At 36.4% G+C, this 22,883-nt stretch overlaps 4 protein-coding genes across 7 annotated transcripts in view; 3 read left to right on the forward strand and 1 right to left on the reverse strand.

Annotated features, from left to right (window-relative positions):
- Positions 1-3,248, forward strand: part of LOC106665896 (lysophosphatidylcholine acyltransferase 1) — a 34,619-nt gene extending 31,371 nt beyond the window's left edge. For both annotated transcript variants that reach the window (XM_024227745.1, XM_014392701.2), the window contains exons 5-11: positions 1,744-1,898; positions 1,971-2,108; positions 2,287-2,412; positions 2,469-2,625; positions 2,694-2,792; positions 2,849-2,978; positions 3,037-3,248. In XM_024227745.1, coding sequence (XP_024083513.1) covers positions 1,744-1,898; positions 1,971-2,108; positions 2,287-2,412; positions 2,469-2,625; positions 2,694-2,792; positions 2,849-2,978; positions 3,037-3,143 — 912 coding nt within the window. In that variant the 3' untranslated portion in view covers positions 3,144-3,248. The remainder of the gene's footprint in view (positions 1-1,743; positions 1,899-1,970; positions 2,109-2,286; positions 2,413-2,468; positions 2,626-2,693; positions 2,793-2,848; positions 2,979-3,036) is intronic.
- A 282-nt stretch (positions 3,249-3,530) lies between these two features.
- On the forward strand, positions 3,531-13,694 carry LOC106665937. 3 transcript variants are annotated; one of them, XM_014392756.1, is made up of 2 exons: positions 3,531-3,770; positions 11,969-13,694. In XM_014392756.1, the coding sequence occupies exons 1-2, from the start codon at positions 3,714-3,716 to the stop codon at positions 13,634-13,636; spliced, it is 1,725 nt and encodes a 574-aa protein (XP_014248242.1). In that variant the 5' UTR covers positions 3,531-3,713; the 3' UTR covers positions 13,637-13,694. The 3 variants fall into 3 exon arrangements, with proteins under 3 accessions (XP_014248242.1, XP_014248243.1, XP_014248241.1); XM_014392757.1 differs by lacking the exon at positions 11,969-13,694 and adding an exon at positions 9,732-11,232; XM_014392755.2 differs by lacking the exon at positions 11,969-13,694 and adding an exon at positions 4,799-6,696.
- A 1,900-nt stretch (positions 13,695-15,594) lies between these two features.
- On the forward strand, positions 15,595-16,499 carry LOC106665903. The gene is made up of 2 exons (XM_014392708.1): positions 15,595-16,094; positions 16,162-16,499. Exons 1-2 carry the CDS (start codon positions 16,041-16,043, stop codon positions 16,474-16,476), a joined length of 369 nt encoding a protein of 122 aa, XP_014248194.1. The 5' UTR covers positions 15,595-16,040; the 3' UTR covers positions 16,477-16,499.
- A 2,602-nt stretch (positions 16,500-19,101) lies between these two features.
- Positions 19,102-22,883, reverse strand: part of LOC106665955 (heparan sulfate 2-O-sulfotransferase pipe) — a 73,445-nt gene continuing 69,663 nt past the window's right edge. Inside the window, exons 4-9 of the mRNA XM_014392781.2 lie at positions 22,474-22,671; positions 22,335-22,414; positions 21,250-21,406; positions 21,070-21,194; positions 19,787-19,941; positions 19,102-19,726 (exon numbers count right to left, since the gene is read on the reverse strand). Coding sequence (XP_014248267.1) covers positions 19,551-19,726; positions 19,787-19,941; positions 21,070-21,194; positions 21,250-21,406; positions 22,335-22,414; positions 22,474-22,671 — 891 coding nt within the window. The 3' untranslated portion in view covers positions 19,102-19,550. The remainder of the gene's footprint in view (positions 19,727-19,786; positions 19,942-21,069; positions 21,195-21,249; positions 21,407-22,334; positions 22,415-22,473; positions 22,672-22,883) is intronic.

The raw sequence follows: 22,883 nt of genomic DNA on the forward strand, positions 1-22,883 counted from the left end.
CAAAACAAAAAAGATATAAATAACATATACAACATGGTTGCACTGCTAAATTGCTGAGTGATGGCTACAAAATCCAAACTGATGGTTGAGGTTAACTTTTTTAGATTTAAGGATAGGGGAGATACATTTTAAAATAAGCCATTATTGGGCTTTTCCTAAAATCGGTAACAGGCTAATGGGCCTGTAGGAAGAAGGGCAATGTATGTTTTTTGGGGTTAGGAATCAAACGGATGACAGAATGTTTCCAGAAATGAGGAAAATAGGTTGTGCATTGGACTGAATTAAATACACTGCTCAAAAATGAATAGGGATTTTGTAATTCATTATTCTTATTATTTCTCATTCTTATTATTAATCCTTCTTATTAATTCATTATTCTTATTCTATTAATTTCAATTAGGTTAACCTAATTCTAGATCTTGTTAGTTGGATAAAACAAAATAGAAAATACAAAAAAAAGTTAATCCTCATTTTTAATACTAGATTTAGTTAAGAATAGTAACGATGAAGATTAATCATTTTGTAAACAAACACCTTTTTTTGATTTGAATCTAGTTGTCTTTAACCTTGGAAAGACAACATCTTGAATCAGAAGTTTGCAATATTATTGTGAGAGTGAGTCATCCAGGTCACTGGCAAGTGGATATCGCAAAGGCAGTTGGCGTATCTCAGAGCATGGTCTCCCGAGAGACTGGAAGTGCTAATGGGAGGCTTAGTAGTGGATCTTAAGGGACGACAGAAATATTCATTGCAGGAAGACGGAATCCTTTCCATAGTGCTCGCCATTAATACTAAATGAAGTACAAGATGTTTTCGCAAGGCCATTATCAACACATTCGTAATCGTTTGTGGGAGTTGGCCTCATATCAGATACCCCTTTGAGACAACTTGTAGCAACAGCCACCAGCAACTCAGGAGGATATGGTGCATCGAGCACCTCGAAGAACACCCAATTTGAATGCTGTTATGTTTACTGATGAGTCGTGTATCTACCTGTATAGTGTTAGCAGGTGTTGAAGAGTCTAATAAGAATAGGGGATGCCCCAGAAAGGAGTTCGGAGGAAGCGGTGTAATGGTAGCTGGGATTTACACTGGAGGACGAACTGGACTCCGTATTGTTTAAGGTGACCTCACCGCAGACTGTTATGTCCAAGAAATTATTGAGGAAAAACCCCTCAAACCAGGAATCTCATTGGCAAGGATTTTCGATTTCTGGATGACAATGCCAGATTTCATAGAAACCCCATCCCCCATTTTCGCCAGACCTAAATCCCATTGAGCACATATGGGATGTGCTGCAGAGGAACCTTTTCGATCACCATCCGCAGCCAGTTGACCAGAACAACTGACTGCAGCAACATCTATGGAGAGAAATTCCTTATGAAATTAATGACAACCTCATTAACAATATGCAAACAGGTGCACAGGGGTTTTAGCTAACAGAGGACATTATACATAGTTGTTTAAAAAAATTATTGTGTCAAAAAAAAAAAGGAATTAAAACCTTTTATTTTATTTTTCAAAATCCCTTAATTAAATTTTTCTTCAGGAAAAAATATAATCATTTCTAATAAATTTTAATGCAATTTATAATAAAAATAACATTAAAATGCTGGGGACAGTAAATACTACAAAATTTGCAATATCAATGTTCATTTTTGAGCAGTTTATATAGATTTCTTTGAAAGGTGTTTCAGGATGGAGTGAATTCAACTTTAATATTTTATTTTGTTTTATTTTAAGGTGTTAATATTTCCCGAAGGGACTTGCACAAATAGGTCCTGTCTCATCACATTCAAGCCAGGAGCTTTCTATCCTGGACTGCCGGTCCAACCTGTCCTCATGAGGTACCCAAACAAACTGGACACGGTGACCTGGACTTGGGAAGGACCCGGAATGTAATTATCCTTTTTTGCCTCTTGCACATATTGATAAATTTATTTTATTTTTTTTTTGCGTGTTTTCTTAAGATACAAACTCCTCTGGCTGACCCTAGTACAAACGCAGTTCACTTGCGAAATAGAATTCCTACCGGTTTACAAGCCGTCCGAGGCAGAGAAGAAAGACCCGAAACTCTATGCCGACAATGTGAGGCAGCACATGGCAAAGTAAGTTTTATAAAAATAAGTTTTTATGTTATTGGATATTAATTGTGGCCTGCCAAATTTACGGTGTCTGACTTGCATTGGCCTTGATAGAGGTCCAAGCATAGCCCATGATTTTTGAACTGATCATAAAATTTTTATTTTACTTATTATTGGATATTAATTTGTTTGTTCATTATAGAATTCTTGGAGTTCCAACTATGGATTATACATACAATGATTGCAAACTCGTCTCAAAGGCAAAGAGGTTAAGCTATTCAAAAAACTCCCCGCTGCTTTCCGCACACCAGATCAGAATCAAGCTCGGGTAATTTTTGACAAATATTTTTTTTACCAATTATGTACGAATTTTTTTTTTTCTAGTCTGTCGAGGAACCAAATAGAGGAAAAACTGCTGAACAAAGACCCCAGCCTGCTTCAAGGAGGTCAGCTTTTAGTGAACTACCCGCAATTCTGCCAGCTGCTCGACCTCAACATGAAAGACCCTATGGCGAAGGATTTATTCAAACTTTTCGAAAGGGTATTTCGTATTTTATATTTTTTTAACCTATAGCTTATTACTATTTTTAAAACCTATTATAACTCTAGGACAGCACGGATTATATAGACATGAAAGAATATTTATTGAGTATTGTCTTGGTGAATAAATCGGACACGAAAAGAGAAATGATATCTCAAGCTTTTAAGGTAATCATTCCATCCTTGAATAATTAAATAAATAAGCTAATATTAAATTTTTTAAGCTTTGTGGAGGATCGTTGACGAAATACGATCTCATCGTTCTTTTGGGGCTGATAACGCAGTTGGATGAAAATGACATCCTGAGGATTTTCGACGAGATCGACGTTCAGCATAAAGGAAGTATAACTGAAGGTAACTTTCTAATAATTTGCCTGTTTTACGGACTAATCAATTTGGTAAATTATTACAGAACAGTTCGAAGAGTACGCTAGCAACAGTGGAGAATTTGATTCGATTTTTGGAAGATCGCTGCGGAGGCTGAGCTTTCCAAAAGACAATGATGACAAGTGTAAATGATTATTAAACATTTCCTGTCAATGTCACGATGCTTTAATTTTATGTAAAAGGCATTCGAACTTTTTTTTTTCTTTCGAATAATGGTATTATTTTTTAATTGAAAATTCTCACTATATAAAAAAACTTTGTACATATTTGTAAATATTTGTTTTCTCTTTCTAATATTCTAGCTGTGATCATTTATAATTATTTATTATTTATTTTTATTCTTATTAAAATGTACTGTCGAAAATTGTAAGTTTTTGTCTAATTTTAACTGAAAATAAACTATATTTTTTTTGTAAATAATTTTTCTTTATTACTTTTCATTTCATAATTTTTTTTTATTATTAAAACATATTTTCACAATTAACTTCTGATTATTTTTTTTAAAAATAAACAAATTGATTTAAGAAACATGTGGGAAAATTTTAAATGAAGCATATGTATTCAAACAGTTACTTTTAACTAGTTCAGACACTAAATTCATACACAGTTACACAAGTTTTTTGTTGTTTTTCTTTTTAAAAATTTGGACAGTTATAAATCAATTTGAAATGTATCTGTGAATGGTTGAACAGCTTCAACAAAATGTTTGGGTTACAATTAGCCAAAACGAGTCCGGTTTTTAACCGCTCCGACTTTTTGGTGAGCATTCTAACTTATTTATTTTTCTCATTTTTTTTAGATTAAGTTAAAAAAAAATAAATAAATGCATAGCCGATAAGAGGGTCGCAATTCGTTAACTACTATCTTTTCATTTTGCGTTTGTGGTTAAACAAAAAAAGCAAAAAAAAAGGTAATTTTGATCTATGTTGTAATAAGTCTTAAATTTATGAAAAAATAAAATAACAGTTCATGATCATTTTTATCGCAATTCCAACTTTTTGTTAACTGCTGAATATCGTCCTACAGCTTCTATACGTGCAAGCTGAAAAATTGTGTCTTTCCTCTTCTCTTTTTAATTATAAGAAAATATCAAACTTAAAAGTCAGAGGATGTCATGTTTCTATTATTATTATCGAATTTCAATGAAAATCGATTAATCTTTCATAGCAGCTGTGCAAACCAGAAGTTTGAAGATGTACAAAATTTGTACGGTAGAGATGCGCTTCATCTCTTAAGATTTTTATTCTCTCTAGTTTTTATGTGTATCAAGCCTATAACATATGATGTAACATGAACATGTGATACTTCAATCAATATTCTCTTGTGTCGAGACACGGATTTATATAAATTAGATTTATTGTTAATATTATAAAAACATTGTATTTGATTGTTATAATATAAATTTTAATTAAAGCTTGTGGTGTTTATATTTAAATTGTATACTATTTAAAAATGTAAAAGGTTTTAAGCATTGTAGAAAATTAATATTTGTGTAAAAGGATAGATTTGATATTTTGTAATATTGTAAGGGTTTGTATTTTTTTTATAGTATATATAAATAGGTAATGGACAGGTCTGTTTACTATTGGGAAATGAGAAAAATTGGAAGAATGTGTAATAGGAATGCTGAATTTGAAACTGGCAATATCAGAGACTTACGACAACTTGAAATGACTTGAAATAGAATAGAAATTAAACTGTTAAAATACTCATATATCACACATTGTGGAAAAAAAAGATGCGATCAAAACTGAAAAAGGAAGAATAACTAGTAAATATATTTTCAGGTGTCCAATCAACAGATAGTTCGAAACAGTCATACTGGATTGGACAGGTTCGAGCCGGCACAACTGTCCTGGCAATGGTCGGTCAAAAACAGTCCGGACGTACAACAGTGTTCGGCAAATTCTCTAAAACCCAAGCAATGCCCAAAGAAAAGATTTTTCCCCAGGTTTAGGAAGGTGTACGTCAGGAAAGACATAACGTCTTGTGACGAGGAAGTGCCCGAAAAGAAACCGATGACTTGGAAGGAGTATTTCAGTTTTTTACTCCCGGACGAGATCACTATGAAGCCCCCTTTGGTCATGTGTAGGAAAATGTACGAGATGAGGAAGCAGAAGTGCGAGGAGGACTGGAAAAAGTGCGGTCTGTGCAACCCGACCGAGTGGCACGGCCAAGGGGTCATGCACAGCATATGCCTGACCCTGCCGGAGCCGACGGACACTCCAGAGCTGCGTTACTGTCCTCCTCCGGAACACATAAAACCGAGGTGCGCGGTCGCCAAATCCGCCGACTGTCCCTCCTCAAGCTCGAAAGAGACCATGTCCTTTTTCGAATCCTTCGAATACAAAGTGCCGTTTTCGTCGTTCAAAGGAGGCCCCAATCCGCCCACGGCAAAACAGTACATCATAAAGTGCAACATGAAATGCGCCGCCTTGCCCGAGGTGCACGAAAAATCCGCCAAACTCCAGTGCAAGACGTACGGACAGTTTAAAGGCGTGGAATATCCAAAAAACATGTTCACACGGTTCATGAGCGTCGATCTGCCAGGTGGTACTCTCAGGCCTGTAGTCGTGTCAGATCCGAAGCCACAGAGGGAAATAAAGAAAGGCCTGTGCTCGAGGATGATACTCCCGGAGGTGAGGAGTTCTAAACGTTACCATACTACATCAATACAGTTGGAACGCAACGATTGTAAACAGAAATCTGAAATGCTGATCCAGTCGAAAAATCCCATTTCGATCATGGACCATCCCGAAGCGACCATGCACCTCCAGCCGAATCGAAGCGCCTTGAGCGTCGACATACTCGCCAAGAGGGCCGGTGTCGATCTCAAAACTACAAGGCTGAAGAAAATTCTAAACAAGTCCAAAAAGACTCCAACCGGGAATATATTATTGAGGAAGTTCAATCGTGAAAATAAACAGAAGCCGCAAGAAGAACCGGACAAGGAACCGGACAAAGTGAAACGGGTCTTAGACAAGAAGGGCGAAAGTGTCAAATTAGTCCCGAAAACTCCTTTAGAACGACTTATGTTGATCCAAGACGTCAAAAAGAAGAAAAGACTCAGAGGCGCAGACACTTGCGTGAAAAACGAGAAAAGTTTAAATCAGTCGATTGAGTTTTTCCCTTACCCGGTCAGAAAGTACCATACCAAGCAGTACAGAGAAGAGTACAATCGGCCCGTTTTGAAGTTAATCCAAAAAGGCCCAGGCAAGAACAGTGAAAACATGATGCGCTCCGTTTCGAAAAACGGTCGGATCACTTTCAAAACCCAACTGCCTGCCATGGTCAAGTACAAGAGCACGCTTCGGAAGAGGCTGGTCGACGCTGGCTTCTATGAAAATAAAAAACCCGTCAAAAAGCCCGTCGAATTGGATTGCGACAAAGTCGCGGATCAAACAGTCAAAGAGGTGCCGGTTGAAGTTAAACCCGGCGGAGAGAATAAAACGTATTCGATCCAAGAAACGCTCAGAGAATCGTGCCTAATGGCCAAAAAGAAAGGTGTCATTAGCGGTATAGCAAGTTTCTTCCAGATCGCATGCGGCAAGAAAGTGCAAGAAATGTGACGTCTGTGTGATTGAGTCGGGTCGATAAAGACAAACCATGAACTGTTAAAAAAATCTTTTTGTATGTAAATAATTGAAAAATAAAAATCCAAGATGATCAAGTATGTAATGGTAAACAGTGAATTTTAATTGCCTTAAGAACAAAAAATTAGCATAAAACAATAATTTTAATCCATCTTATAATTATATTTTATGTTTTAAACTTTTCTCCTTGAGTCAAATCCACTCAGTTTTATTAAAAAGAGCCTTGGATTTTATATAGAGTATATAGATTATTTTAAGAAAAAGTGTATAAGAAAATCATGATTTAGATTCTATTTTATATTTAAATATCAGGATAGTGGCAAAAATGTTCCAAATGTTTATATAAAAATTCTGTTACCTAAAATATCAACTGGACGGATTGAACGAAAATCTGGAAAAATTGAACATTTAAAACAAGATTCTAAAAAAGTATGGACATACAATGTGAAAAAAGAAGACAAGATGAGAATTATGCTCCCAACAATGAAGATGAAACATTTAAAAAAAATTAATCGATGTCCATTGGAAGAACACAGATTAATTTTGAGATTAATTTTGGGGCAAAGCGACTTCAGAAATATTCAAAAAATGAAATGCCAGTGGAGAAAGACAAACCATAAACCGTTAAAAAAATGTTGTATGCAAATAATTGAAAAATAAATAATAAGAAGAAAAATGTTTAACAAAATTATGATTTAGATTCTATTTTATATATAAATATCAAGTAATTAACCTTTAATGGAGGTTTTGGCTGAGATAAAAGATTAATTAATTGAAAATAATTTATTTAGTCAATCGGATGTCCATTAGGAGAAGACTGATATTTTGGGGCAGAGCGTCTTCAGAAATATTAAAAAAAAAACCAAATGCCATTGGAGAAAGACAAACCATTAACTGCTAAAAAAATGTATGCAATAATTCAAAAAGAAATAATGAGAAAAAAGTGTAAGAAAATTATGGTTCAGATTCTATTTTGTATTTAAATATAAAGATAGTGGAAAAAATTTTCAAAATATTAAAAATTCTGAAACCTAAAATATCAACTGGTCGAATTGAACGAAAATCTGGAAAAATTGAACATTTTTAACAATCAAGATTATCTACAAAAATATGGACGTTAACAGATAAAATACAGTGTGAAAAAAGAAGACGAGATAAGAATTATGCTTGCAACAATGAAGCTGCAACATTAAAAAAAACATTAATCCCGATTTCCATGGGGAGAAGACTGATATTTTGGGGCAGCGCGTCTTCAGAAATATTCAAAAAACCAAATGCCATTGGAGAAAGACAAACCATAAACTGCTAAAAAAATGTATGCAAATAATTGAAAAATAAACAATAATAAGCAAAATGTATAAGAAAATTATGATTTAGATTCTATTTTGTATTTAAATATCAGGATAGTGGCAAAAATGTTCAAAATGTTTATTTTATAAAAATTCTGATACCTAAAATATCAACTGGACGGACTGCACGAAAAATTGGAAAAATTGAATATTTTAAACAATCAAGATTATCTTCAAAAAATATGGACGTTAACAGATATAATACATCGTGAAAAAGAAGACGAGATAAGAATTATGCTTACAACAATGAAGCTGCAACATTTAAAAAAAATTAATCGATGTCCATTGGGAGAAGACAGATTAATTTTGGAGCAGAGCGTCTTCAGAAATATTCAAAAAATGAAATGCCAGTGGAGAGAGACACACCATAAACCGTTAAAAAATTTTGTATGCAAATAATTAAAAAATAAATAATAATAAGAAAAATGTTTAAGAAAATTGTGAATTAGATTCTATTTTATATATAAATATCAAGTAATTAACCTTTAATTAACGTTTTGGCTGAGATGAAAGATTAATTAATTGAAAAGAACTTATTTGGTCAATCGGACCACGAAACTTATAAATATCAAGATAGTGGCAAAAATGTTCAAAATGTTTATAAAAATTCTGATGACTAAAATCAGGGGGATTGAACGAAAATCTGGAAAAATTGAACATTTTAAGCAATCAAGATTGTCTAAAAAAATATGGATGTTAACAGATATGATACAGTGTGAAAAAAGAAGACGAGATAAAAATTATGCTTGCAACAATGAAGATGCAACATTAAAAAAAAACATTACTCGAAGTCCATTGTGAGAAGACTGATATTTTGGGGCAGAGCGTCTTCAGAAATATTCAAAAAAACCAAATACCATTGGAGAAAGACAAACCATAAACCGTCAAAAAAATATTGCATGCAAATAATTAAAAAAATAAAAATCCAACATAATCAAATATATAATGGTAAACAGTGTATTTTAATTGTCTTAAGAACAAAAAATTAGCAACAAAAACATTAATTTTAATCCAGCTTATAATTATATTTTATATTTTAAACTATTTCGCCTTGAGACAAACGACTCAGTTTTATTAAAACTAAGTAAAATATAGAGGATACATATTTTTAAAGAAAAATACAAGAAAATTATGATTTAGATTCCTATTTTATTTTTAAATATCGGGATAGTGGCAAAAATGTTCAAAATGTTTATAAAAATTCCGAAACTTAAAATATCTACTTAGGCGATCGAACGAAAATATGGAAAAAATCGAAGAAATACGAACATGAAAACATAATACAATGTGAAAAAAGAAGAATGCTATGAATTATGCTTGCAACATAAAAAAATTGATGTCCATTGGGAGAATAGAAGACTAGTTGGTTGGGAATTGTATATATTTAGCTTAAGAGATGTTTCCTCTACTTAAAAAAAAGGAATTACCTGGTTTTACATGATAAAAATATGATAAATGTGTGTATAACTCGATAAAATAAAAATTATATTAAAATGTGTCAATAAAAAGTAATTTTATGTTAATTTACTAGTTTACCTTTGGATGGATTTGTTTTATTTTGACCTGCTCACTTTGTGAATGTTGAGTGTTTATTTTTATTACTGTTTATTTTACAATGGGTCATTTTGAGACCATTTCATAACATGATTTTGTCTATATTCGAATCGTTTGGCATGGGTTTTAGGGTTGGAATTGTATTAGCAATTGTGGATCTTGGAAATATCAAAGAATGGTGAAAAGATTGGAGAAGGAAGTATAACTAATGAATATATTTTCAGGTCGCCTCTCAACAGATAGCGATAAATTCAAAGAGGCCGAAAGGACGGGGCAGATTCGAACCGGCCAAGCAAGCCGGCCTATCGGCCAATGACAGTCTGGATGTTCAGCAATGCTCAGCAAATGCGCTAAACTCCAAGACAAGCATTTTCTCTTGGATAAGGAAGCTGTATGAAAACAGGGACGAAACTCCCTGCGAACAGGATGCCTTCGAAACGGACAGGTCTTGGAAGGGCTATTTCGACATTTTGCTATTAGAAGAGACAGACTGCAATAAGTTGAACGAATTTGGACAAGAGTGGAAAGACGGCGGCTGGTATGACCGAGACGTGGCGACGCGCAAACACCCGACGCTTTTAATTTACGACAGCGCAAAACGCGTATATTCGAGTCCGAGGTGTTGTACGTTCGAATATCATAGTTGTGACTGCAACGTACCGTTTTCTACCATCAAAAGCCGTTCAAACGTACAATTTCCGAAAGATTCTAAGGTGAAAAGCCTCTTTTTTACCGCCATTGAAGGAAGCTCAAATGGGGCGAAAAAGAACGAATGTGCTCTACCCACACAACCCTGGCTGCAGAAGAACATCAAAGGGTTTCTATCAGGAAAGGTTTACGAGTCGAACCACAGGGGATACCACACCACTTCGATCCTAGGAGCGTCCACTAAAGAAAAAGTGGAAAAGCTGATTTCGATCCGGAGTCCGATTTCGTACATGTACGTCCCCGAAGCGTCCCACCTCCAGCCGGCGCAGAACTCCGTGAGAATAGAGACGATCGCGAAAGTCGCCGGCTTCGACTTCGACGAAAAGGCCAAACCGAAACCGTCGGAAAGTCCAAAAAGAAATGGGGTTTTGAACAAACTGATGAAGAGTTACGCTCCCGTTCGGGAACCGGTCGAGCCAAAGGCGAATACGGGACCGAAGACGCCTTTACAACGTTTGATGATGATGCAATCGAACAAATCGAAAAGGGGTAGTAGCTTCATCAAAAAGTTAAATTATAAGGTACCTCACGATATCGAATTTTTGCCTTACCCGACTAGAAAATTCCATTCGAAGTCGAACGCTCTCCGGACGAGGTGCTTGAAAACTAAGACCAAGCCGAGATCGAAGTCCTTTCAACTACTTAAACATCAAATCCTACCCGGCGCCAAAGAAGAAAAAGCCGTACCGAAGTACAAGGTCATACTCATAGCCAATCAAACAAAGAAAAATCCCGTAGAAAGTCCTAAAAAGGAAGCGAAAGGAGAATCGGCTCCCTCAGACCCGAAAGATCCTTCTACAAAACCCTCTGCGCCTGTCGAGAAAAGCGATCAGAAAAAAAAAGTCCCCAAAGTCAAAATGGATGCTTATGGCGATTACGAGAGGAATGATAAAGCTGCATGCGAAAGCAGTACCTTCATCTCCTACATCCGAAAGAAGAAATATCAAAAAGCTTAAATTTAACTTTGTGTCTGTCCCTGATATTAAAAAATAAAAGTTGCAAAGGACCTTCTTCGTACCTTTTGTTCTTCAATTTTTTTTATAAATGCATAACTGAAATTGTTTATAATACATCAAAACAATTATCTTCTACCACTCAAAAATGGGTTTTTTAGTTTACTTTTAAACAGCCGGTTCTAATTTATCTATAAGTCACAAAAGTTAAGATGTACTAATGTAGTTCATAGTTTTAAGTAAATTTAAAAATATCAGTCTTGCAATAACTCTCACATAAGTTGAAAATTGTGTTAATATTTAATTAATATCTAAAGTTAAAAATAGAAGACCCCCAAGGAGAAAATAAATTTCAGTTTCAAAAATTGTACCTGGTCGGATGTTTGAAGATGAAGAAGGATTTGTTTAGAACAACAGAATATATTTGAACAAGAATAAAATTGACTTGACTTCTGGAGTTATTTCCAAGTCTTTGATCAAATTCGTGTTCGTTTTTTATGTAACGTTGTTTGACGATTTTTATGGTTTAAAGCCTGAAAGAAGCTAGCAAGAAAGAAGCAGTCATTTTGAAAAACAATTGGTCAAACACGAAATATTAATCTGTAAACTTTATCCTAAATATTGATTTTTTTTCGTTTATTAACAGTTTTGCCTGTTTATTTCATTGTATGATGGAGAAGAGATATTTTATAGGGTTTTGCTCAGTGTCTTTTCACCACCTGGGGGTTTTGAGATCAAAATCAAAATAATTGGAATTTTTTCTAATGCAGCTTTTCTAATAATTGAACGTGTATTTTCAGGTTGTGACAGCCAAAGAAGTGTTTCATAATAAGGGTTCCTGTATTTTTTCAAATCAAGTCGACAAATTGAACAAGCCCGGCTTTAAAGACTGTGAGGCGGAGAACTTCAGTACAAACTTGTTTAGCTCGTTGAAGACAAAGTCTTTGGGGAAATTCCCGACGTCTTTCGATCGAAAGAGCCTCTCGAGTCTGGACGACAAGGTGGTGAAGAACGATTGGAAAAAATGGAAGGACTATTTCTGCTTTTTGCTCACCAACGAGCACAGATGGGATTCCAAGTCCAAACTGGACGTACCGAGGACCTCCATCGACATCTGGTACGAGATGCTTGGGAAGAGCGTGATGATTAAGATGCCGAACTGCTTCGACGAGAGTTTGAATTGTTTATCGGGTGAATATCGCACCAAGGCTTTACGCAATAACTTACAAAAGGAATTCCAATTGTCGCGTTCTGTGACTAAATTGATGTGCGACAATGATGGCCGTTTGACCGGACTCAGCGTCGTCGACAGACATCTGAACCCGGCGAACCGCGGTTGTCAAATGGTCTCCGTGAGACATTTTCACACTTCCAAGCGGCTGAACGATCAAGACTGGGAACAGTTCAACGAACAAAAAAACGAACACGCTTACCTGCAGCCTGCCAAATCGTCCCTTTCCATCGCGAAACTGGCGAGACGGGCGGGCTTCGACATGAAGACCATACCCGACCTTTCTACGTCTAGATATTATCCGAAAAAGAATATACTTTTCCGCCTACTCGAGCGTGACAAGAAAGACAGGGAGCTGCAGGAGGTGGGGCCGACGACGGAAAAAACCCCAACGGAGCCTGAAGAGAAGGTGTTCATCAAACGGCGCAAAGAGAAAAAAGAGAAAGCAGATGACGCTCCTCTGTCTATAATCCGACAGCTGTCATTGAAACAGGAAGCCATCAGAAAGCAGAAGCTGCTGAAAGCACGCCAAGAAGAAGATGTTTTCTTGAACGCGAGAAAATTCCATAACTTCACCTCTGTGAGACCCTTCATGACTTCTTCGGCGGTCGACGGGAAAGAGAACAAAGGGAAGAGCAAAGCTGAGAAAGAAGACATCCTCCCTCCGGTATGTTCCGGGTGCCAAGGGATCGCCCAGGCAGTCGAAGACTTCGACAAACCTCGCGGCCCGATCTACTGCGGGACTAGGGCAGCCGGGAAATGCAAGGGCGCCAAAAGGGCCAAACCCCATCCGGACAGCGCCAAGCTGTGGAAAAAGTGCAGGGTCATCCCTTACGGACGTTGCCGTCAACCTAGAGAGGTCAAATGCGAAGTGGAAAGAGATTACGGTATATCTTGCATGAAAAAGCAGACACCCCAAAAGAAAAAGTTCCACACGAGCGCTGCTACCCAGAGTCTAGTGGCCATGGCCGAGGAGCCGAAGAGCGGCCGTGATGAAGAGTACTGCCCATGGACCCCGGCCAAACGATACAAAAAGCAAGAATACGATCCGTCGAAAGTCCCTCCTCGTCTTCCCGAATGTCCTCGTGCCCCAGGTCAAAAGCGTAAAGACTGTGAAAAAATTCGCAAAGCCCAACATTGCGTGCCGCAGACAAAATCGGCCAAAACTTACATTTGCCAGATCGCTGGCTTTCTAGGTGTCGGCTGCGGAAGAAAACACCGTCCAAGTAAAAAGTGATTTCAATTTTTTTTAACGAACACTAGTTTCAAAATATAAGGCCCAACACATTTTTAGCTGTGAGAGTTATTTCTTTTAAACATCGATTTAAAAAGGAAAATAGAGTAAAAAGTTTTACAGAAAGTTAAGGCGATAATTCAGACGCCAAATATATCTTATTCTAGTCAAAAGTCCAATTACAATATGACTATATTTCCCAAAATGTCATCATCTTAACAATTCTTAAAATTGGATTAGTAAGTACATACATAATGGTTTCGATGATGTCGAGCTATAGAGAGATATAGTAATTTTAAAAGCTTATCGATATTCCTAAAGTAAGAACGAAATTATTAAAAACACAATTTAATGTGATGTATATATATAACAAAAATATAAAACAGCTTAAATGATCAGTAGCTGAGTTGAAACTCGAAAAGGAAAAAACCGTCAAACAGGCACCTTGGAGACTTGACTAGGGTTGGCAAAACGATATATCGACATATCATATATATCGATATACTTCTACATAAATCGAGTATATTTTTTTATCGATATACTTAATTATGAATATTTGAAATATATCGATATATTTCTACATAAATCGAGTATATTTGTATCGATATATTTAATTATAAATATTTGAAATATATCGATATGTTTCTACTTATATCGAGTATATTTGTATCGATATATTTAATTATAAATATTTGAAATATATCGATATATTTCTACGTATATCGAATATATTTATATCGATATATTTAGGTACAAATATTTGAAATATATCGATATATTTGTACGTATATCGAGTATATTTATATCGATATATTTAAGTACAAATATTTGAAATATATCGATATATTTCTACGTATATCGAGTATATTTTATCTATATATTTAAGTATAAATATTTGAAATATATCGATATATTTCTACGCGTATCCAGTATATTTTTATCGATATATTTAAGTATAAATATTTAAAATATATCGATATGTTTCTATATAGAGTGTATTTTGATCGATATATCATATCGATATTTTCATTTATCGATACTTAACGTATCGAGTGCCCACTCTCGACACGACACGCAAGAATGGCACAATTACGCAGAAAAAAACACTTTGAGCCCTGAAGATGATCTTACTAAAGATCGAAACGTTGGCACGATAAAGAAAATGATTTTCTGAAACCTACGATTTCCGAATAATCTTTTGTTTATCGATATTTAACATTCGATCTTTTTATGCGTTGTGACTTAACGTATCGATATTTTTATTTATTGATACTTAATATATCAATATTTTTGTTTGTTGTTACTTATCGCGTCGAAAGTTTTATTCATTGATATTCAAGTATCAATATTTTGTTTATGGATACGTAACATATCGATATTTGTGTCGGTGAATACTTAAGAAGTCGATATTTTTGCCCTTATCGATACCCTAATATATCGATATTTTTGTTTTTCGATACTTAGCGTGTCGACAATTTTGTTTATCAATACTTAATTACCGCGTCAATTTTTCAGTTCATTAGACTTAATATAAAAAAAACTAAAAAAAATCTTATTGGAATGAACTTACAAAAATTTTTTTTTCGATATAGACACTCGAAATATCGATATTTTTAATAACTTAGTGCATCGATATATTGGCAATCTATATTTAATGAATCGACATTTTTTCTATACTTTTAGTATATTTTTATTTTTATTTATCTAGTTTTTAATTAATTTTCTTTTTGAATATTTACTGTGCCAAAATTGTTGTTTGTCGACATTATGGCTATCGATTTTTATCTGTTAATATGTAGTAAATAATTATTTTGATTTGTTATCATTATATGATGATGTTGATATTTGTACATCGATATTGTTTGGTTTTTTGATATCTAGTAAATTCATTATAATTCATTCAATCGATATATTTTTGAAGTTTATTTTTTATATATTATTCAAAGCTTCACCCTAAATGTTATTTGTGACATTTAGGGTATACATTTTCTTCTGTTAAAATTAACTTAGAAAATCGTTATTTTTTGATAATGTTGTTTATTAATTCTTAACGTACCGATGTGTAACGTAAATGAATTCTGTGTTAAGAAAATAATTAAAAAAAAGCTTTTAGACTTTTGTTAAACTTATTTAAGCATGAATATTATGGAATAATTAAATTTATGCTTAAATGCTTCTTAATTTATCATTAAATTTTATCCAGGCTAGGGTTTGTGAGAAATAAAATTGAAGCTCCATTTAGCTAATTTGTCTCAATTTAAATTTAAACCATATGTTAAAAAAATGAAAATCAAGAAGGGTGACATGTGATTACATTCATTACATCAGGAGCAAGTTTATAAACTGGCATGACTAAATTTTAAGTCCTCAAGAACATTAAAATTCCAATAATTCCTAAACCACCAAAATGATAACACGAACGGTCAAACAAATGGTCCAGAGCTCGCCTAAGTTCGTGCAGGTAGTATTAACGATGGAGATAAGTTAGACTTAATGAAGTTTAATCTGTCTTTTTTTTTGTATTTCAGGGCGCGAAGGGCGTCTGCGGCTCGATGGCCAGTGGAAGGCGCTTCATCTCGACAGGCGAAGCCAAATATTCCGACGACAAATTCAGCAGCAAGTGCGACACTGGAAAGTGCTCCAGGCTGAACATGGACATCAAAGGCATCCTGGACAGGCCCGAGTCCAACTACCTTCAGCCTTCGAAGACCCAGCAGTCGTCGAGACGGTTTGTCGAGTCGAAGCCGATCGTAAGGCCGGAGATCGTCTACGAGCACGAACAGTACTGTAGAGAAAAGGAAGAATGCAAAAAGATCGAGAGGGGTGATAAAGACACCAAATAAATCAAATTGGTAGTTGAGGCAAATCTGTATTTTCAATTTATTCTAAGACTGTTGGGCATCTCCCACATAAACATCAACAAAATGAATCCCTAGAACTTTTCTACCAAATCCATGTAATAATTTATCAAATATGCTTTGATTTCCTGGTAGTGATTGGTTTGTGAGTAGACAAGTTGCACTGATCAACCAGCGAGGACCCGAGTAAATGATCAGTGATCAGTCCGACAGAAACGGTTTTTTTAACTCGGTCTTTCGAACCAAGACGACAATTTATCAGAACGGCCCTCGTTCACGGTTGATCTATTTTTCCACCCAATGACCTGGATAATCCACGATTATCTTTGGAACTTTTCTCCCTTTAAAAGACAATTTTTCTTTGAGTCGCGAGTTGATATTAGGCTGGGGGGGGGCATATTACCCTTGGTTGGGTCTTTCTTAGGTGTTAGGACAAAAAGGTTTGACTGCATTCGGATCCGAGAAACAAGCCTGGCATTGAGGAAGAAGAAAAAACAGTCGAACAAGTCTTCTGTAAGTGCTAAGGCATATGCTGGGATTCCTTCCTGGCAGAAGAAAAACCTAAGCCTGAAGGACACACAACACTTAAACTTTCGGGATATCAAAAAAAGTCTTCAATCTTAATGAAGAGGTCTAGATAATAATAGATGGCACAAAAGACCAATATTGGTCACGGTTCGTAAGGTCGTAAATCGATTCCGCTTAACTTTAACTCTAACCTTAACCCCTCCTAGACTACTTCATGTTGTATGTAAAGACGTCTATGACCTAAGCTTCAGGTCAGCTTCACTTTAAATATGTCCTTAAAGTCAGTCTTCCTGAATCCTGTCTTCCAAAAATTACTGACCTTGAGATAACAAGCAATACAGTTCTCACACTCTCACATAACTTCAGTATCAATACTCAAAATCAACTTTCTCCTTGTAAAAATTAGTACATGACATCAAGGTGAGTCTGTGGGGCTTGCTCTGGCTTCAACTCGTTTCAGCTGTATGAAGGATCTTAATCATACAGTTCCCTTTCTGATTAATCGGGATTTGATCAGTTGGGTGAATGAGCGTGTTTGTTTAAAATGAAGTGCGAGCTAGTTAAATTACACCCAATGGATGGAATGACCCATGAATGAAGATTGTGAGGTCAGAGAGGATGTGATACACTTCCTCGTTGGATGCTCTGATTAAAAATAAATCCGTCAGATCCATCTAACTACCACTATAATTATTATTGTTAAAGAAAATCTTTTTTTATAAATAATTTATTTTTGTCATATGTGCCTCACAGAATATCAGGTGAGTTAATATTGTTAAAAAAGCGACAAATCGATGTTATGTATGGTTTGGAAATCCGTGTTGTTAGGTTTTACCGTGTGTACTGTTCTTACGCCTAAGCAGTGATAATCGAGATGATTTGTTTTTTACCTCTTCGTTTTCCATGTTCTGTATAAGCTGCTGTGTGATCTCCTCGGCGGTCAAATTCTCGGAAGATGCTTGCAAAGCGGTTCGCAGCTCATGGGACACCCTGTTTTTTCGTCTGAAGCAAGACAAGACATAAGAGAAACACATGGGGAGGGTTTTAAGTTATTGTTAAATTTACAGACTTCTGCAGACTGGCAAGAATAAGATTGTGTGATATGAAATCTGATAAACCATGGTTATCACAAACCGACAAAAAGTATTTTGTAGTAAACTGATGCAGTTAGATATTTTTTGGTTTTGGGTTAAAGGGTTAAGAAAGTATTGGTATGCTGATTTACTAAATTTATGAAATCTGAGTGGCTATTTAAACATGTTTAGTCATATGCCGACTGCCAGGAAGAGACAGGTACATAAGAATATGCCTTAGATTGCAAAGCAACACCTTCTTCACCAGGAGGAATTTTGAAATTAACTCAACTTTTTTATCATAAAATCTATAAGTACTGTTAATATTTATGACTTTCTCAGTTATTTTAACGAAGGAGCAATCGGTAAAGTATTTACAGGCTGCCATAAAAGGAATAATCATTGGAAACAAGTTTTTTGTTGAAGTACTTCTAATTGGTTTGATTTTTAACTACAGATTTAAAGGATTTATTTTTAAATAATTTATTTTTAGCACACTGATGGTGGCACAAATGTTTTAAATAAAATTAGTTCTGGTTTGACAATCAAAACGGTTTTTGACCCTGAAAATCTTTTTTGTTGCCCCCAGTCTTTCAGTTGTTCCTTCTAAAGTTTTGTGTGGGGAATCCATTTCGGTCTGCTGTCTAGACTAAGTCTAGTAAGTACTAAGTGTCTGACGAGTGGATGTAGCTTGCTGTTGATGTTTCAGTGGAAGTGATTTTTTTTTCATTGAACAACAGTCTTGTCTTTCATGTTTTTTTTGTAAAACATTCTTTGATAAACTCAAGATATTCTTGGATTTTAAAGGTTGCTTGGACGTGTTTGAAGAATTGCGGTGTCATCTACATAGGTGGTAGTTACGTTGTTGGGATGTATAGGAACGACAGAAGTGTAAATGCTATACAGGATGGGACCAAGAATTTTCCCTTGTGGAACGCCGGCTCAAAGAATATTTGCCTCACTTTGAACCAGAGGTCGTTTAAACAGGATTCCAGGATTAAGTGGACATGAAGAATTGGTTATGCAAAGGTCTTCAATTTCATAAAACAAGCAGAGAAATTGAAGAATTTGGTCGTTTCTGTTAGTTTAATCAGAGGGGTTTCGATTTCTCTTCTGAATGAAGCGATTCAGCGCTGCTTGCCTGTGCTTTGCCCTGCTTATATCCCTGACAACCACTGAACTGTGTTTAGGTTAGGGAGATCAAACTGATCAGGTTCACCACGGAAATTCTCACAATCGAACTGGACGAATTCACTCACCAAAATATATATTTCTATTTTTCAAATATTTACAAAACAAAATAAACATTCACATTATTACATAAAAATATTTACAGAGTTTATTCAAAAACAATAAATATCACAATAAAAATGTACAGGATTTACAAGGATTGACAGGATCTATAATCTTTAATCCTCGATATAGGGAACTTTTCGTTAAATTTGTTTCTTTTCTAATTCAGCGGTAGATTTCGGGAAGTTTGAGCGCCAGGAGCTGCCTGTGTAGCCGCTGTCTGCAGAAGTGGTAAAATTCGATTTCCCTCGTGAAATTCCTCCTGACGATGTCCTTCACCTCCTCGCTCACAGCGGGCTTGAAAGAGTTTCTGTTTATCCTTTGGAATCTCTCGATCTCTTCTGAAAATAAAAATAAATTTAATCCGTAAAGCGTCGGTTTTGAAACGGCTCGAAAAGTACCGTTGTAAATTTTTGAAGCTCCTTTGAAAAACCTCGGTACGTAGTGTTCCAGCACGGTCAGAGTCGAGTTGAGGTCCTCCAGCACTCCGACCACCGCGTAATGCCTCTCGACAGCTTTTTTCGCCTTTTGCAATGCTCCAACGGTGTTGAATGGCCTAAAAATCCAATCGGCTAACGTGAATTTAACAAAAAAAAAAAAAAAAAAAAAAAAAAAAAACATGTATATTACAGTGTTTGTCAGGGATATAAACAGGGAGGGGTCTGATACAAATCCAACGCAGAAAATTCCAAACTGCATTCCGATCTGATCTCTGTTTCTAGATGTTACAGAGGAATTTGACAGTGTGGCATCCCGGTCTCCTTTTCAAAGTAAAAAGTATTCTTCCTCAGACCTACTATCATCTTAAAGTCCTTCCTTTCGGGTCGTTGTTTTAAGGTGAGAATTGGCCCTGATTTTTCAGGAATCAAGCCCATCAAGGTCGGCGTCCTCCAAGGAAGTATACTCGGACCGATTCTATACAGCATATACCGCTGCCATACCTACATACTCTAACTCCAGCATCACGACCATCGCGGACGACAGCGCAATCCTCTCCTCATCCTGACCCTACCTTTACAGCAAAACCAACTCTGATTACCGATTGGTGCTCTCTATGGTTCATCAAATTAAATGAACCAAAAAGCGTTCACACTTAGAAACGCAATCTGCCCACTAGTGCACATACACAGCTAATCCTCTCATTTAATCAAATCCTTAGGTTCTACTTGGGCAGCAGACTTACATGAAAATAGACACAAAACAAAAATGACTTCTGAACCGAAGATACCTACAATTCCGACGCCTACTTTGACCCAAATCCACGATGTGTACACCCTACAAACTAACCATGTACAAGGTACTAATAATACCGATTTGGACTTACGGAGTCAAGCCATCCAATATCCAAAAAATCCATTCCTTCCGATCGAAAAGTCTCTGCCGCATACACAACACTCCTTTATATATAACTGACTAAACCAAAAAGCCCTAGACATCCTATACCAAACGGACATGGTCCAAATACGATTCCACAACTTCCATTCCACACTGTTCTTTCACACTAATCCTCTAGTCAAGCCCTCTAACCTAAACGGACCTAGACGTCCGAACCTAAAAATCTTCCACGCCAAGTAAAAAACTAGTGACCTCATGACCCCAACCCTAAACCTCAATGAACAGTCCTAATGTGACATCAAGAAGCACCACACAAATTAGTTCTGCGCTTGTATTTCTTTTAACTCACGTGCAAGCGTCACCGTGTCCGCAGAAGAAGAGCGACTGCCTCCTGTGGTCGCCGATGCCCTCCCTGGTCTCGCCCTCGATGTACTGGCACTCCCTGTCGCCCCTCAGAACGCAAGTTTCGAAATCCTGTAAAAGGCTTTTAATGAGCAAAAGAACGGACCTTCTTCGACTGTTGTACCACCTTCTTCAGCCAAAGCGGATCCGGCAGCGGGATGTCCGGGAACGCCTGCTTCCTCTCGACGTAGTACCAGGGCGCCCGGACGTAGTAATACCACGAAATGACTCTCTCGACAGGATCCCGGACCAGATTGACGTAAATCGGCTCGGGAAGGCTGTATCTGAAATTGGAAAACGGTGTTAATTCAAAACAAAAACTTGATAACTGGAATATGCTAATTTTTTGCTTGATGGAAGGAAATGTTTAGGGGTATGGTATGGTATGGTAGAAAAGGATACTAGGAAGCGGGGTTTGCACGCCCCAGGCACTGCAGCCTTCCGGCTTCCTAGTTCCTTAGTTCAGTGCAATAGACTCCGTCTTTCTTCTTAGAAGTATCAGGTCATTGACTGTCGCTGCTGCAATTTGATTCCCTAAGTTTTTTCCGTACGTTAGGTTAAACCTCCTTTGAGCTGTTGCTTCGCATTCGAAGATGATATGAGTGGCTATTTCCTCCTACTCATTACATAATCTGGAAACGGGATCATCGCTGTATATACCCATGTTGTGCAGATGTTTTCTCAGATGCCAGTGACCGGTTAGTAGTCCTACCACTCCTCTGAGTTTGGTCCTCTCCAATTGCAGCAGTTCTTTTGCCAGTCTCGGTGAGGGTTGTCTCATCATAAGTTTACTATGTCTAGCGCCGCTAGAGTTTATCCACGTCTCCTTTTGTTTTGGTTGGATCTATTCTGCGATGGAGGAGTCTATATATGTTTTTGTTATCTCAAGAATAGGTTCGGGGCCCATGTATGGTCTTGCAGATCCTCCTCTGGCTAGCCTGTCTGCTTTCTCGTTACCCAAAATTCCCCTGTGCCCTGGCACCCAAGAAAGTTTGGGAAAGAAGAAATGTTTAGCAGAGAAGACTTTCGTTAAAACATTCATGCTTGCACATCCTAAAGGGCACGAATTTGAAACTATGTATTTCTTTTGTAATGATATTGAAATTGAAGGCACCTGGCTTGCTAGAAGAACTCAAGATTACTGACCGTAAAAAGCTTCTTTAATTAATTAGTTAAGCCTTACAACTTTATCTATTTTCGAGTAGAACTTACTGTGTGAAATTTATGAAGCAAATGTGCTTGACGTAGACTGAAGGTGTGGAGTAGCTGTTGATCATGGCTGCTAATCCGAGCTGGAATTAAAACGTGTTTTGAAATTTTTCTTGCTTTGAAATTTTGTAATTTACCCTACCTGTTCCGCTGGTGCGAGTCTGATGGTCTCGACCCTCTGGATGTGGTCTCGGTGAAAGCCGAAGTCGTTCCTCATTGCCAGGTGTCTCAGAAGTTCCATGAACGTCTGGCTGCCAACTTTGGGCACCCGGTTGAAGAAAACGAGCTCTTTTTCAGCTTTGGCCGTATTGTTGAGAGAATGGGCACTCAGGTTGTCGATCTGCAAAAAAAAATAAAAAAATAAAAAATAATTGGATGAAAATAATTGTTTAAGCGAATAAAGACAACCATAACAGACATTAATGCACATAAAGATCGCAATATAATCAAAAGAACATACATCACCTTTTATTGGAAATTCCCTATCGAGAATTATGAACATAAAGGTGGTCATAAACTGCCTGAAAATTTATTGTCTAATTTGTAACGGTA

This window comes from Cimex lectularius, unplaced genomic scaffold, assembly GCF_000648675.2.
Source record: "Cimex lectularius strain Harlan isolate CLEC.00 unplaced genomic scaffold, Clec_2.1 scaffold109, whole genome shotgun sequence".
In the NCBI taxonomy this organism is placed as follows: domain Eukaryota; kingdom Metazoa; phylum Arthropoda; class Insecta; order Hemiptera; family Cimicidae; genus Cimex; species Cimex lectularius.